We start from the raw sequence: 17,500 nt of genomic DNA, 5'->3' as shown, positions 1-17,500 counted from the left end.
TATATATTATATATATATATATATATATATTATATATACAGTATATATATCTATATATATATATATATATATATATATATATATATATATATATATATTTTTGTGTGTGTGTGTGTGTGTGTGTTGCAATTGTTAGGACACTAAAATCCTGATGGTACCATTTAGTAATAAACATGTTAAATGGTAACTCGTATTGTTTTTTTTTTATATAGGAGATAAAGTTCTAACATTTGAAGTTGTTAAAATCACGACCTGACCAATGGGACGAGAAAAATATAAATAATATCTTAACACTATTGTATATTGTATTGTGTTATTTGACTGCCAATGAAAGACAGTAAAGGGATGGCAGGAGAGCCCACTATTTTAATCCACGTGTGCTTCAGTGCCACCTAGTGCCAACGCCCCCAACTAATTTGCTTTAAAAAACTACGGGATGGCGAATTTCGGAAGGTTTAAATGTTACTATAACAGCTATCTAATACTTTGCGTATTATTCATCAAGTGATTTTCCATATTTCTTTATTAAATCGTACTAATCATTAGAGTACCTATATTCTTATCTAAACTTATATAGCTAGTTCATTTATTTTCTATTAGGAGGACCCTCTTCCTTTACAGAGGATGACGAGTCAATATAGAATTCAATACTAATATGTAATATCTATTATTGTTATTAAACACCGACTGAATATATCACGCTTCCGAAATAGAACCTGCACCTAAGACTAAACTAAGAGAGAAGACAAGTGGTGGGTTGTCTAGCAGACCTACTATTTTAGGTTTAATAAGTTATATTTTACTCATTCCATATAGGAGGAATATGATCAGAAAAGATTCTCTGTATTTTTTATTTAATGGGAGTTTTGTTTTTACAGGTACGTGTCTGTGCCCACATTAATGAAAAAGAAAATTAAGGGGCTCTCGACGTGGTCGTAGCCTCTAGTAATTTAGGCCTTTTTTTTTTTTTTTAATCTTGAATTTTGATAAAGTACACTGTACACATGTAGCTTACTGCAAGTTACAATCAATATAATCATATATACATTCGATCTATAACCTTACCTTAACGTTGCATCAATGAACTAGATAAACATTCACAGTTTAATCTTTTGGGGCAATATATACAACTTCGGCTCATCATCATCATTTCCTACGCCTATTGACGCAAATGGCCTCGATTAGATTTCACCAGTCGTCTCTATCTTAAGCTTTAAATGCAATACTTCTCTATTCCTCATCGACTTCCCGCTTCACATTCCTCAGCCATGTAGGCTTGGGTTTTCCAACACCGGTTACTCATCATGGCGATGGAGTTGTTCTGATTGTTTTGAAGACTCGACTCGAGTCACTCGACTACTCTAGTAAACAAGTAGCAGACGACAAGTGCAGAATATAAATATATCAGCGCCATCTGTTGCCAACGCGCCCCACTAATGCGGACAAATGCTAGCGAAATTCAACGAACGAACGAACTATTCAATTGAGTTTTCCGGTGTTCCCTTTACTGTCTTTGATGCTTATGTATAAGGTGCAGTCAGTGAAAGGAGACTCGATGTTTTGCCATTAGGAGAGGGAGGAGCAGTGGAAGCGAAGGATGGAGGAATACAAGACTGGAATAATAAAGAATTGTTGGCGATAGTAGAATTTTTGGCGCAGCGGAGGATTAAATTCAATTGGGTTAAGAAAATCCAGTGGAGATGTTTTAAAACTTGGTTTGTTCGGATATCGCTGTTCTTAAAAGAAAGAATCTTGAGTAGCACGTTGTAAAATGATCTACAGAATGAAATTCATTATTAACAAGATCGCAAAAGAGAGAAGTTGGGATTATAAGGATTTTGAGAGAAAGGGCTATAATGATAAACTTTCGTTTCTATCCTGGTTTCAGATTATTATTATTATTATTATTATTATATTATTATTATTATTATCATTACATGACGCCACTGAGTCACACCTCCGCTTTCTCAAAAGATTTGGGTAATGAGACAGTTTTGTCATCTTTATTTAGTATGATCCTGAAATGGATGTTGGTCGAAAATGTTATGATAATATCCACAATCAACAAAATTTACTTGTAAATAACATGACTTAAACATTGACAGTTTCATGAAATTGAATTATTCAGGTTTCTGTGAAATAACGAACGCTTAAAGACTGGCTGATAATGTAGCTATTTTTGAATCCTTAAGTTTTATAAAAACCTGTGTATGCGTCCTAAGTATGGCAGTATTTAGGTACATAAAAGATACATATTAGTTGCTGATAATCGAATTACAGACAACACTACTGCAATATCGCCTAAGTGTGGGTGATGTTAAAGCATCTTTTACTAAAGGATCATATTTTTTATGTATCAAAAAGTGTCATGCTGAAAGTATCTGTGAGTGGATACAGAAGTTACAGAAATATTCATAAAAACAGTGTGATCACTTGGCTGACTATTCCTCAATATGCATTGTCCATTGTAATGAGTTCTCATCTATTCAACATGCATGTTGGGTCGAAGAGATGAAACTTGCCTTGAAAGTAAATGCAGTAAGATATACAGAACAGAATAAGATATTATTATTATTATTATTATTATTATTATAGTATAGTATAGTAGTAGTAGTAGTAGTAGTATTAGAATTATTAGCTAAGTACAACCCTAGTTGGAATAGCAGAAGGGTATAAGGCCAAGGGCATCAATAGGGAAAAATAGCCCAGTGAGGAACGGAAACAAGGAAATAAATGAACTACAAGAGAAGTAATGAATATTTAAGATAAAATGATTTTAGAACAGTAACAATATTAAAATAGATTTTTCATATACAAATTATGAAAACTTTAAAAGAAAAAAAAAACAGAGGAAGAGAAATATGATCGATTGATAATTGTATATGAATAAACTTACTTTCCAAATTGTTATGGAATGGCATAATTTTAGAAATATATAGCAATCTTGATTATTTCTTCAGTTGTCTAATAGCTCTTGCAAATAATTTTTTCTAAAAAGGAATAATTGCTTACATGAGATAAACTTGCTGCTGCGTTTTTACATTCGTCATAGATTCTTTAAAGTTACCATGAAATCTCTTCTTGTCTAAAAACCACATTTTTATTATTCACAGATGTTTTCAGTATGCTTTCTATCATCAGATCTACTGACAACAGACGAAGGGCAGCGGTAAACTGATCCCGCCGCTATGGCGCTGGAGTCGGTAACTGCAAACGCCACTGAGGCTCTACCTGAAGCAAACGGCTCCTTCATCACAGGGTCTAATGGAACGTTCTATGAGTATGACCACGATGAATACGATGAATTCAGTGCTGTTCCTTCACCACTGTTCCGGTTTGTCGTCCAGGGACTACTTTTGACGCTAATAGGACTCTTTGGATTGGCTGGAAATATAATTTCCATCGTCATACTATACAGGTAAAAAGTATGTGGAGGTTTAATAAAACACATGATTGGTTTAGATATTATTTAAAACAGAATTATTCAACTTACACAGGATTATTTTACTCGACAGGATAAGAAGAAATTTTACATTTTAAAGTGATGTAGGTTACATGGAACTTGAATAGAACTTTGAAGCTGGGCACTAAAACATAATTCACACCATCAATCAGAATACTTTTAATTAATTTAAGATATATCTCCTTGTTTGGTTTGGACACTAAGTATCCCTCATCCTTTTTCACATGCTTTACACACACACACACACACACACACACACACACACACACACACACACACACACCTTGACACATTCGCGCCAGTCGAATTAATAGAAAGATAAGGTGGATAATTTTATGGATGTATAGCAAAGAACGCAATTTTTGAGTGATCGACGATTTTTATAATAAAAGTGTTGCTTGTTAGAACAGAGATGAAAGTGAAATGTTTACCTTACAGAAAAATCCAAGATACGAGTCTGCTATCCTCCAACGGCTGCTGTATGGAGGAAGTAATGAGACAGACTAAAGAAAAGATATGTGTTCAAGTAAATAATTTGAGAATGAAAGAGGGTCGTTAATAATGTGTGGAGTAAGTAATATTTATAGAGAACAGAATATTAGCTGGTCATAGTGAAGATGTAGAGCCTGATGAAAAACTTGAGTGTTCGAAAGAGGTTGTAGTTCAATGCAAGCAAGAGTAACCTGGACAGAAGAAATATAATCTAGGAAGATAGCAAAATTGGTTAACGTTATTATTGTAGGGTCAACAATGGAAATGGTCCATTCATTAAGTATTTGGGAGTAAGCATGAAGTATGGTATTGGGATGAGAGGATATATTCATCGCAGAATAAATGAAGCAAGGAAAGGAGCATGGTATGAGAAAAGTCTCTGAAATAAGAGAGTTTATAGAGGTTCAAGTTCAAGATTGGTTTTAGATATAAGAAACAAAAAGGGTAGAAAAGTTAAAGATAAATAGTTTTTGTGGTTTATTTTGAACAAAAAAGTGAAATGATGAGAAATGATGTGGTGAAAGGTATACAAAAATGATAAGTGTTTTGAGAGGCATGATACCCTGATGAGAGAGAGAGAGAGAGAGAGAGAGAGAGAGAGAGAGAGAGAGAGAGAGAGAGAGAGAGAGAGAGAGAGAGAGAGAGAGAGAATATAATTACGTGATGTGCGTTTTGCTCGTGTCAATTCCATATAGATAGAACCAGAGTCTAGATAAAACAGCCCCTTTGAAGCTAACGTGGTTATTTGTGAGGCAGTGTCAGCTGGAAGCAACGAGGTGATCCACTGTTCGCTCTCTCTCTCTCTCTCTCTCTCTCTCTCTCTCTCTCTCTCTCTCTCTCTCTCTCTCTCTCTCTCTCTCTCCGTGTGTATAAATACACACACACACACACACTATATATATACATATATATATATATATATATATATATATATGTATATATATATATATGTATATATATATATATATATATATATATATATATATATATATATATATATATGTATATATATAATGTATATATATATATATATATATATATATATATATATATATATATATATATATATATATATATATATATATATATATATATATATATATATATATATATATATATATATATATATATGTATATATATATATATATATATATATATATATATATATATACCGTATATATATATATATATATATATATATATATATATATATATATATATATATATATATATATATATATATATATTAGACACTTGCTCTCTATCATATAGGGGAGATGTTTATATCGTAGCTATGAAATAAAAATTAAAAGACTTGATTGGGGTTTAAATTTTCGTCTTATTACTGATAACAACGGAGTCCGCAATACGACCAAAGGACTAACTCCAATCAAGTTTTTTTCACATTTCCTTTCGGTGGTATAATAAATATCTTATGCTCATTGCGTGTCCAGCTGTCATGAGGTTACTTACACAGGTAGACGGATATACATACACAACAACCCACTACACATGTATAAAATTGTGTGTATATATATATATATATATATATATATATATATATATATATATATATTCACTATATATATATATATATATATATATATATATATATATATATATATGTATGTATCTATGTCTGTTAAAGTGTAGTAGGTTGGCCAGGGCACCAGCCGCCCGTTGAGATACTACCACTAGAGAGGTATTGGATCCTTTGATTGGCCTGGCAGTAATGCATTGGATCCCTCTCTCTGGTCACGGCTTATTTTTTCTTTGCCTACACTTACACAGAATAGTCTGGCCTATTCTTTACATATTCTCGTCTTTCCTCATTCACCTGACAACAATGAGATACTTAACACTTCTTCACCCAAGGGGTTAATTACTGTACTGCAATTTGTTCAGTGTACTTTCCTCTTGGTAAGGGTAGAAAAGACTCTTTAGCTATGGTAAGCAGCTCTTCTAGGAGAAGGACACTCCAAAATTAAACCATTGTTCTCTAGTCTTGGGTAGTGCCATAGCCTCTGTACCATGGTCTTCCACTGTCTTGGGTTAGAGGTCTCTTGCTTGAGGGTACACTCAGGCACACTATTCTATCTTATTATTTTTTTTTCTTCCTCCTGTTTTTTTGAAATGGTGTGTTGGGCAGGATTAATAGAAGGGCCATGGATGCCTGGTGGTTTATCAAGAGGTTGTCTTTTCTTTTTTATGACTCTTTTTCTTCTCAAAACCATCCTCCCTGTCCTCCCTTCAGTTGAAGTGGCTATCCTGGAGGGTATTTAGCCTTGCATGGTGTATCGGCTCCTCCATGTTGACCAGTTTTTCCGACATTTTACTATAGTCTATGGGTATCATCAATCACTTTATTTATAATTCTGTACATATTGTTTTTGTTTTAATTCTTGTTAATGTAGTTTTTAAGTATGATGTCTCTTTTTTATTTCTATTAATTCTTATGCTGTCTGGAGACATTGAGCGAAGTCCAGGACCAGTACGTCCTAGATTTCGTCAATGTCGTCTTCTGTATTGCAATATTCGTGGTCTTCATGCAAATATCCAAGACCTTACAGTTGCGTCCAGACAGTATGATATTCTTTTCTGCTCAGAAACTTTGGTTTCTAATATGAGGCACTCATCTGAGCTCCTTATAACTGGTTTTAAGAAGCCAATAATGTTGAAACGTGATGCCATCCAAAGGGCTAGGGGAATGGCGGTGTATATTAGGACCGAGTACCCTGCTTCTCATAAGTCCTGCTATCAATGTGGATGTCATGAGATTCAGGTAATAAAAGTTTGTGGCAGGCATAACAACTTTTATTTGTGTTCGATCTACCGGAATCCAGACATGGATGATTCTATCTTCGATTGTCTTCTTACCATTATGGCTAAGATACAAGAAGATGATAGAAAGGCTTCTTTTGTCTTTGTTGGTGATTTTAATGCTCACCATAGGGAGTGGTTAAGTTCTATCTCTCCTACCGATCGCCATGGCTTAAGAGCTTTAGACTTTGCCTCTGAATCAGGCTGTGAGCAAATCATAAATGAAGCTACTCACAGGTCTGGTAATTGCTTGGACCTCGTATACACTGACTCCCCTGGCGTTATAACTAGTAAGGTTGGTTCTCCAGTCGGGACATCTGATCATGCCTTGATTTCATTATTAGTGAAGACTGAGCAGCCTGTCCCTGATATATCATATTCTTGTAAAATTTATATGAAATCCCAAGCAGACTGGAATGGGATTTTGCATGATCTTTTGTGCTTGAATTGGTCACAATTATATAATAGTGTAGATCCTGTTGTCCCTTTGAATGAGAATCTAGTCAACATAATTGATAGGCGTATCCCTTCTCGTGTGCTAAGATACCGAGTGAAGGACAAACAGTGGTTCAATGATGATTGTAGACGTGCTTATTTGGAGAAGCAGGAGGCCTATCACCTTTGGAAGGGTAACAGATCAGATTTGACCTGGAACAACTATACTCAGCTTCGAGTTTTTGCTCAGAGAGTTTATGCCTCAACTGAAAAGGAGTACAATTTAACCATAAAAGAAACACTTTCTGGTACAACTCAGGAACATAAATGGTGGTCTACCCTCAAATCTGCACTCTTTGGTGTAGATGCTACAGTTCCTCCTTTACTTAAACCAGATGGCTCAGTCACTCACTGTCCAAAGGAAAAGGCAACCCTTTTGGCTGATGTTTTTGACAGTAAACAGAGTAATGAAAAACTTGAACTTCCTCATTCCTGTTTTCCTGAGGCTAAACTAACTAGTTTAGCTTTTCGATCTCGTGAGATTAAAGCTCTGTTGGTGGACCTTGATGCTTATGGAGGTGTAGACCCAAATGGTATTTTTCCTTTGTTTTTTATAAAGACAGCAGATTTCTTATCTCCAAAGTTATCTGTTATTTTGCGCAAGTTAGCAAGAAGAGGAGCTTTTAGCACTTGTTGGAGAATTGGTAATGTTACTCCTCTATGTAAATGTGTTTGTGGTAGCTAAAGTCCCACTGATTACCGCCCAATTTCCATAACTCCCATATTATCTAATGTTTTTTAACGTCTTTTGGCAAAACGTCTTAATAGGTTTGCTGAAGGTAATCATCTACTCTCTAGTTTGCAATTTGGTTTTCGTAAAGGCCTTGGAGCATGTGATGCCCTTCTTACAATCTCCAATGCTGTACAGAAATCCCTTGATTGTGGTCAGGAAGTTCGTATGATTGGCCTTGATTTTAGTGCTGTCTTTGACCGTGTTAATCATGAGGCCCTTGTTTTCAAACTGAAACAGTTGGGAGTGGGTGGGTCATTTCTTAGCATTATTATTGATTTTTTAAGTAATAGATCTCAAAGAGTTGTTGTTGATGGGCACCATAGTGATTATAGGAATGTGATATCCGGTGTTCCACAGGGTAATGTTCTTGGCCCATTACTTTTCATACTATATACACATGACATGTGGTTTGGCTTAGAAAACAAGCTTGTTGCATATGCAGATGATGCTACTCTCTTTACATCAATTCCATCCCCTGAATGTAGATCTGGGGTTGGTGAATCCCTTAATAGAGATTTAGCTAGAATTAGTGCATGGTGCAAATTATGGGGTATGAAGTTGAATCCTAACAAAACTCAAAATATGATTGTAAGTAGGTCAAGGACGGTGGCTCCTCAACATCCGGATCTCAGTATTGATAATGTTTCTTTAAATTTGTATGACTCTTTCAAAATTTTAGGTGTGATTCTCGACAGAAAATTCACTTTTGAGAAACATATAAGGCCTGTGTCGTCTTCAATTGCACAAAAAATAGGCTTATTGAGAAAGTCTTTCAAGATTTTCGGTGATCAATCTATTCTGAAGGAGTGTTTTAATTCCTTCATTCTACCTTGTTTTTGAGTATTGTTCTCCTGTCTGGTGTTCAGCTGCTGATTCTCATCTTAATTTGTTCGACAGAAACTTACGGTCTATTAAATTTCTTATTCCTGATCTAGATATTAATCTCTGGCACCGTCGTTCAATTAGTTCATTATGCATGTTGCATAAGATTTTTCATAACTCTGACCATCCTTTACATTCAGATCTCCCTGGACAATTCTATCCTGTTTGTAATACTAGGCAGGCAGTTAATTCTAATAGCCAGGCCTTCTCCATCATGAGGCTCAATACTACGCAGTACTCTAGAAGTTTTATTCCAGCTGTTACCAAGTTGTGGAATGATCTTCCTAATCGGGTAGTTGAATCAGTAGAACATCAAAAGTTCAAAGTTGGAGCAAATGCTTTTTTGTTGACCAGGCGGACATGAGTCTTTTTATAGTTTATTTATGACATATTTGTTTTTGATGTTGTTAATAATTTATATATGACATGTCTGTTTTGACGTTGTTACTTTTTTTAGAATGATTCATTGTTAATTTGTTCTCTTCATTTATTTATTTCCTTATTTCCTTTCCTTACTGGGCTATTTTTCCCTGTTGGAGCCCCTGGGCTTGTAGCATCTTGCTTTTCCAACTAGGGTTGTAGCTTGGATAATAATAATAATAATAATAATAATAATTATTCATTATTCTGTACTGCCACATCCTAACAAATTACACCATATACTCGTAAAGGAGTTATCTTTCATTTGCAATTTTCATAATTTAAAAGCGCTGAGTACAGTAGCATAAGTTAACGAGATGATGTTAACTATTTCTATGTAAATTATTTGTTTTGAAAATGGCAACAAGCAATGTATAATTCTGGTGGTTCCTAATGCATAGAAAACTTTCCTTATTCAAATCCTGATTTCGAGGTTTTTGGCGTATACTCTTGTAATAGCTTTTATTTAGCAGAAACAAAGTACATTATTTTATAGTTGTATCGATTATCAATTAGTGGCTTAAAGAAAATAAGGCATTAACTTACTGTCTGTCACCTGCATCTGGCCTTGCATACACAAGAGAAATTTTGGGTAGTTGCAAAAATCTCGAACGGTCTAACTAGTAGTTCAATGTTAACTTGGAATAACTTTTTCCTTATCTTATATAATCTGGAAATTTATTATGACTCATAGCTTGAAGTTTGTAGTTCCACTTAGATTCACTTGAATATGAAATAGTGAAAGAAAATATAAAGTTTGTGCATATTTCTCGAACTGTACCTGTTTTAAATTTGGTATTTTATACTTCCGTTGTTTGCATTAGAAAACTCACGAAGTATACCAACGATGTTCTTTTTCAGACTGAACATGCGTTCATCAATCAACTGTTGTTTGCTCGGACTTACGACGTTTGATTTGTTGGTGATCATAACTTCAGCGTTGTCATTCGGTCTACTCGAGATAGGCCTTTACACCAACAGTATATCGTGGTATGTCAATGGGTTATTGGAAGCGATGCCGACTGTCTTTCCGCTGGGCATCATAGCTCGCACAGGATCCATTTACCTGACTTTGATCTTGACAGTGGAAAGGTACGTGGCCGTCTGTTTGCCCTTTCGATTCCGGTCGCTGGTGACATACGGACGCGCAAGGATTCTGGTGATGGCAGCCGCCGTCTTTTCTGTTCTTTATAATCTTCCAAGGTTCTGGGAACATTATTATGAGGTAAGTTGTGATATATTGTTCTAGAGGAGCTTATTGTTGAATTTTCAACATAAATTGTTAGAATTTCAAAAGTTTAAATTGGTTAAAAAAAAAAAATCTTTATTTCTTGGGAAGTGTTATATGAATCTCATTTTGTAATGTTTTTTTTTTTTTTTTTTTTTTTTTTGGGGGGGGGGAGGCGTGGAGGGGCTTTCCTTGGTTTTATTTGTCTTCTGTAATTCCTTGATAAACTGACTTCCATACTAGAACCTTAGCCTTAAGTAGTCAGTTTATCTTCAATTGCAGTTAAAGCTTACTTAATGATAATAATGATAATAATACTCTTAATGATGTCAATGATAATCATCATCATCTCCTCCTGCGCCTATTGAGCAAAGGGCCTCGGTTAGATTTGGCCAGTCGTTTCTATCTTTATCTTTTAATTCAATACTTTTCCATTCATCATCTCCTACCTCACGCTTCATAGTCCTCAGCCATGTATATCTGGGTCTTCCAACTCTTCTAGTGCCTTGTGGAGTCTAGTTAAATGTTTGCTGAACTAATCTCTCTCGGGGAGTGCAAAGAGCATGCCCAAACCATCCCCATCTACCCCTCGTCATGATCTCATCCACATGTGGAACTCGAGTAATCTCTCTTATATTTTCATTTATAATCCTGTCTTGCTATCTAACTCCCAATATTCTTCTGAGTCCTCATCAATAATAATTCCAATATAAATTTTTCACATGTGTATGGAAGATATGCTGACCTGTTACTTTCTCAGTCTATCTTACAAGAGATTTCTCCTGATCCCTGTACTCTGTTCCTCTCTCATTTCATTTCCCACTTTCAGTCATTTCATATTGGGTCAATAGGGTTCGTGTTTTGTGCCATTTCATTTTAGGTCATTAGAGTTCTTGGGCTTAGGCCATTTCATGGTGGGTCAATAAGATATCTGTGTGCAGGCCATTTCACACTGGGTCAATAGGGTTTTGGTGCTTTGGGCATTTCACATTGGGTCATTAGGGTTCTTGTGCTCGGGCCATTTCACGTCGGATCAATGGGGTTCTTTCTGTCCACTTTTTTTTTTCTTTATCAGTACTCACTATTCCTTTGCTCTTAATATTTTCAATCCCCCTCCAGGTTCATTCCAACACAATTTTCACACATATCCCTTCATTTCTCATCTCTGATATGAAGATTATATCTTAAGGCTAGTTTTTGTGTTAATATGGGTCAGCATCTTCATTAATTTATGTCCAGTCCTACTGAGTTTACCAACATTACTAGATGAAGCTCAGCAGATTAATCACTCCTCTTTGTAAACATATTTGGCTTCTCACAATACCCCAAAGTGGATAAATCAGCGTTAAAATACCATGTTTTCTTTTTAACTGTAGCAAATTTTCCTTACTCCTGTTATAAACATATCCTTAAGTATTACCTGTGTCTGCGAGAAATCTTGGTTTCATCTTTGGAGTACTTCATTTTTCACTTCCACCTCTTTGACACTGTTCAATCGCAAACAATTCTTTAGTTCGGTGACTCCATCCTTACCCTTTTGTTTGATCAACTTTGTTTTAAAAATGGAGTCACTGTTTCTATTTTCTGTCAATGCCTTTGTGAAGAGCTGAAGGAAATGCCACTCAGATACAATATAACTCCCGCAAGAGCACAATTTTTCAAAAACTGAGACAAACCCATTTGAAGTTTCTTAACATGCCATAAGGGCGAAAAAGTACTTGTGCTATGAGTAGCGTATTAAATCATAATGTTTTAAGCTTAATGTCACATATGAAGTACTGACATATTGAGAGCCTTCAGAAAAATTGCCCTACTACTAACTCGATTTTGGCTGATGGTGCTTTAGCCCTTGGTAATTTTGATGAAATCCTGATTCTGGATACATTTGCAATATTATTTCACCTCCCTTCTAATGCATGTTGTTCTCCTATAATTATATTTATCAACATTCGATTTTACGGTTATGCTAAGATCCTTTCAAAATCTGCAAAGTAAATAAACATGCAAATGATTTTCATTGATATTTCTATTTTCAGAGTCTATGTATATCTAACTGCTTTTCTTGATCCTTTGACATTTGAGATTTAGCACATTCGCATCAACAAAACACTCCCTTTTTTTTAGTTAAAATACTCTAAAAATAATCTTTAAACAGCAGTTCTACGATAATTACTAATTAGTTTCTTTAATAACTTTAATGTAGTTTGCACTGTTGTCATTGCATTTATAAATGGCTGATCTAGGCATACTATGTCTTTAAGTTACCTTTTATACGAAATTTTGACTTTCGCTAAATGATATTTTCATCTATAATGAATGGGTTATTGTGAATTATGCAAATTAACCTTTTAGTACAAAGTAATACAAAATAAATCTTTCGAAATCTTCACAAGGTTAAAAGAGATTACTTTTTGATAGTCTAAAGGTAACTAAGGGTAAACCATGGTCCATACTAAATATTTTAGTTAATACTATGCACGGTCAATTTTTCCAATTTCCAAAAGATTTGGATATGGAATAAAATTCTTTTCTTTTTATAACTCAGGTCGTCTATCATTTTGGCAAAGGGACATATGTATAAAAAGAGACACGAATTTCGTACAAAAGCAAATGCCAAAGATGAATGTTTTAGGCGAAGCTTGCATGTTTGCATGTCACAGACGTTTAAGTAGATTATTCCTCAAGCATTGAGAGATAGGTATCATTCATAAAGGCCTTAAACCTGACATGAACTAGGAAATTGAGAGGTTTCATGAGATTTTCGGTCTGTCAGTTATTATTCAGAAAGCAAAGCTTAGTTCTACTGATCCTTATGTTATCTGTTGCCAGGTGGACTTTGGGATTTCTTGTAGCAGGTTTTAAAGGATTCTTTAGAATAGTCTATCTCCTCTAAGTAAATATCAGAATCTTTTTGTCATATTGCATACTAACTATTACGAATAGCGTGTATTTTACAATGTGAGATGCATGACAAAATTAAACTTGTACTTTCAATATTACCTTGAAATTAGGAGAATAAAAGGAATGATCTTTCATAATATAAAAAGAAAAAGAAGCTTACATTTCATAGAACTGTACCAAGATCCATTTCAACAGGAGCATCAGAGGGATGGAAAGAAGTTTTTCTTAATTAAACCAACGGCTCTTAGACAAAATTATGTCTATCAACAGGTGTACATCACTTGGATATATTTGATTGTCCAGTACTTGATACCATTCCTCAGTCTCTTGATACTTAATTCTCAAATCTACCTGGAGGTATGTATCTGCTTCTTTTTCTCTGTATTTTCTCAGGTATATACGTGCATCTCTGTATGTGACCATCTATGGATGCTAACAAACTTCTTTCATGTACTGTACATTTCATACATAGCCTGAATTCAAAACGTCTCAGTGGTGAAATAAACAACTGAATGAAACATAACCTACCATTGCATATGGAAAATTGATAATGTTTTTGACGAAATGTCTAAAATAAGACTGGAAATTTGAGCTGATTTATTTGTGAAATCTTCAATGTGCTTTAGCCTTAGTAATCTGAAAATAAATGAGGGAAGAGTTTGATTTTGTCTCGACCTTCCCTTCTTTATAACTTAATTTTCAGATCCATTTCAATTTTCTATTTTTTTTTTTCAACATTTTTACCGATATATTCTGTGATTTAATATCAATTTACATTTTTTACTTCTTGGAAGAATGACAGAAGGATTATTATCATTGGAAAAATCAAGTTATATTATTACGATTGATTATTTGTTTTGCCACCGTAGTTTGCACACTCATTGTTTCTCTTGTTATGACTAACCCCAGTTTTATCAAATGAGATGCCCGACTATACCTGCGCTGTCGTGTGCCTTAATTCTCTTCTTACTGCGCATAAATATCAGATATCTATTATTGAATGACAATTTGTAAAATAATGCCACAATACAAACAAACTGAATGAATTTTCCGAGGTGCATAATTTTTGTTTACTTAACAGGTTCGAGCAGCCAACCAAAACATAGAGCGACTCAGCAGACCTCAGAGGAAAGAAATCAAACTGGCTCTCATGTTACTAGCCGTAGTTACAGTGTTCTTTTTGTGCAATATTTTGCCCTGTGTTTTAAACATTCTTGAAATAGCTAGTATTGCTATTCACAAACTTAGAGAAATTAGCAATCTCCTCGTTACTATAAACTCTTCAGTGAACTTTGTTATCTACTGCACATTCAGTCAGCGATTTCGAAAGGATTTCTTGGAACTGTTTCGTTACTGCTGTGGACGTCAAGGACTGGAATTAGTGAGTGGATCGAGTCCAGTCAGCTATGAAGCAGCTCGCAATGGAAGACCCACCGAGATTGTCATGGTATCCGTTAGAAGCGAGCCTCGATTAGCCCGGTTATTAGATCAAAATGATGCAGATGATAATACTCTTTGAACGCTGTTCACACTTCCTAACAAAATTTGGAAATCTAGCAGCTGCACTTAATCTTGAAAACAAGAAGAAAATCAACATAAAGTTTCTTGTGCTCTGAATGGCTTAAAATACCGCTTTGGTTTCCAAAACCCATAATGTGATATGTATCAAACGACGATAATATTATTTAGTTTTTAGCTAGCATTTTTCTTCAACATAAGGCCTTGTTTGTATTTTGTAAGCGACTGGGTTACTTATGTCAAAGACAGGTACTTTCTTTGACAAAGAAATAAATATATGCTAACAATAAAAGCACTATTACAGATCTTTATTTCATAGATCAGATATTTTTTTACGGAATGTGAGTATGGATTTTGAGTTGTAGGATGTCTGAGAATTTTTCACATCATAAAAGATATAACAATAATCTTGCAGTCAATCTTTGTAAATCCTTTGCATGTGGATTTCTTTATTGCCTATTACGAAAGGCACATTTCTATTTTCATTCTGATCTATTTTTTATATCTGGAATATAGTGATACTTTGTCTTGCTACCATTTATTCGGAATTTTATCGCCGGTAGGACTGGATCGTTTTGAGGTAGATATGGAATCATGCATTGTGGTAGTGTTTTACTCGAAATCAGATGACGTGAAAATTGTCAAACTCTTTCTCATTTTTGCGTTCGGATCACTGAACGTCATATTCAAAGGCCTAAAACGTTCTACGCTTGAGAGCGTGACATATAATAACACGAGAAGCATTGTAAGGAAAATTGCAGTGCAGTGTGAAGAATATCTGTTTATGTTGCGACGGCTGACCTTAAAATTCGTTTCTGTCAAAGTACGCGCTATCTAAACGCAGATGAATGTAAACATGAAAAAAATAGATTGGAATACATATTGAGACTTCCAGTTCATAATTTTTTTCCCTCATCATAAATTATTTTATTATTTTTATAATCATGATTGCTAATGTGCCTATATGTAATATCACTTTTTTGCCTCGTATCTCAATATTCTTTTATGTACATTTTATATTCAAGTAAATGCTCTTATGAATTCAAGGTGATTTGTTATTATTCCTTAAGCTAATTAAAGCTAATTACCAAACGTTTTCTCAGATTTTCTTTATATATAATCATCATCACATTATCATTATCATTATCATCATCATCATCAGCCGTCATTAGTCCACTACAAGACAAAGGCATCAGACATATCCTTTCCCTCCCGCTTATTTATTGTCTTTCCATGCCAGGCTATACCGGTAAATTATCTCAACTGGTCAATCCATCGTTTTCTCTTCCTTTCCCTGCTTCTTTTATAATCTCTGGGGACCCATACTGTTATACATAATGTCCATGTATTATATGTCATTCTCATTATATGTCCTGTCCATGTCCATTTCTTTTTCTTACATGTTAGAATATCCTCTACTTTAGTTTGCTCTCGTATCCATGTTCCTGTTTTTCTGTCTTCGTGTTTTTCCCATCATTATTCTTTCCATAGCTCTTTGAGTTGTAACTATGTTATGTTCTAAGGCTTTAGCAAGGCTTCAAGTTTTTTATGTATAAGTTAATACTGGTAAGACCATCTTTCCTTTTACAGAAAGTGGTATTTTACATTTCATAAGCTTATTTCGTTTACTAAAAGCTCTCCTTCCCATGCTTATTCTTTCTTTTGATTTAGGTCTTGTGCCGTGGGGAAACATTTACTGTCTGTTCTAAGTACGCATATTCATTAACAAACCCCAAAGGTTCATCCATAACTCTTATTTATTGTCTCTCAGCATTTTCCTTGAATACTATCTTTGTTTTACTCATATCAACTTTTAGTCCTACATTTCTGTTTTCTCTATTCAAATCTTCTATCATAATTTGAAATTCCTCCGACTATTCACCAAATAGAACTATGTCGTCTGCAAATCATAAGTTATTAAGGTATTGCCCATTAATATCAATTCCTACATTTTCACAATCTTAAAAACTTCTAGGCACGCTGAGAATAACTTAGAAGAGATGGGATCTCCCTGTCTAACCCCTTTCTTAATCTGAATGTTCTCACTAACTTTATGTTGTCTTAGGTATTTTTCAGGACTTTTGTGTCTTCCTTTTTGTGAATTAGTATAATGATAAAGTTTTTTCTAGCTGTAGGTATAGAGCATTCTCGCAGACACTTTGTGTAAAGTTCAGAAAGTTTTACTACTACAAAATCTCATCTATCTATTATTGAATCAATTGTTAAGCCATCTTCTCCTGCTGCTTTGCCTGGTTTCATGCCTTTTAATGTTTTTTTTTTTTTTTTTTTTTTTTTTTTACTTCTACTGTTACTTTTGATATAGGCTAAGGTGTTTCATTATTTCTAAGGGTTTTGGTGGCCGATGTGGTAACGTCCATGACTAGTGAACACCAGACTGGAGTTCAAGTCCCGCTCAACTCGTTAGTTTCTTTGGTCACTGCAACCTCACCATCCGATTGAGCTAAGGATGGGGGGCTTGGAGATGATGGAGCCTATAGGTCTATCTGCTGAGTAATTAGCACCCATTGTTTGGCACTCCTTGGTCTT

The 17,500-nt window shown here is 34.6% G+C and overlaps 1 protein-coding gene across 5 annotated transcripts in view; it reads left to right on the top strand.

The window, feature by feature from the left end:
* Positions 1-15,966, top strand: part of LOC137631791 (FMRFamide receptor-like) — a 23,821-nt gene extending 7,855 nt beyond the window's left edge. The window contains exons 2-5 of one of the 5 annotated variants that reach the window (XM_068363759.1): positions 3,157-3,418; positions 10,168-10,531; positions 13,631-13,792; positions 14,517-15,965. In XM_068363759.1, the coding sequence (XP_068219860.1) occupies positions 3,189-3,418; positions 10,168-10,531; positions 13,631-13,792; positions 14,517-14,954 (1,194 nt within the window). In that variant the 5' untranslated portion in view covers positions 3,157-3,188 and the 3' untranslated portion in view covers positions 14,955-15,965. Of the gene's footprint in view, positions 1-3,113; positions 3,419-10,167; positions 10,532-13,630; positions 13,793-14,516 lie in introns of all 5 variants that reach the window. The other 4 variants (XM_068363757.1, XM_068363758.1, XM_068363756.1 and 1 more) reach the window with 4 other exon arrangements.
* Positions 15,967-17,500: the final 1,534 nt, after the last annotated feature.

The sequence above is a fragment of the Palaemon carinicauda genome, chromosome 40, assembly GCF_036898095.1.
Source record: "Palaemon carinicauda isolate YSFRI2023 chromosome 40, ASM3689809v2, whole genome shotgun sequence".
Classification (NCBI taxonomy): Eukaryota; Metazoa; Arthropoda; class Malacostraca; order Decapoda; family Palaemonidae; genus Palaemon; species Palaemon carinicauda.
Note: the sequence above shows the minus strand (reverse complement) of the source record. Positions and strands in the feature narration are given on the sequence as shown.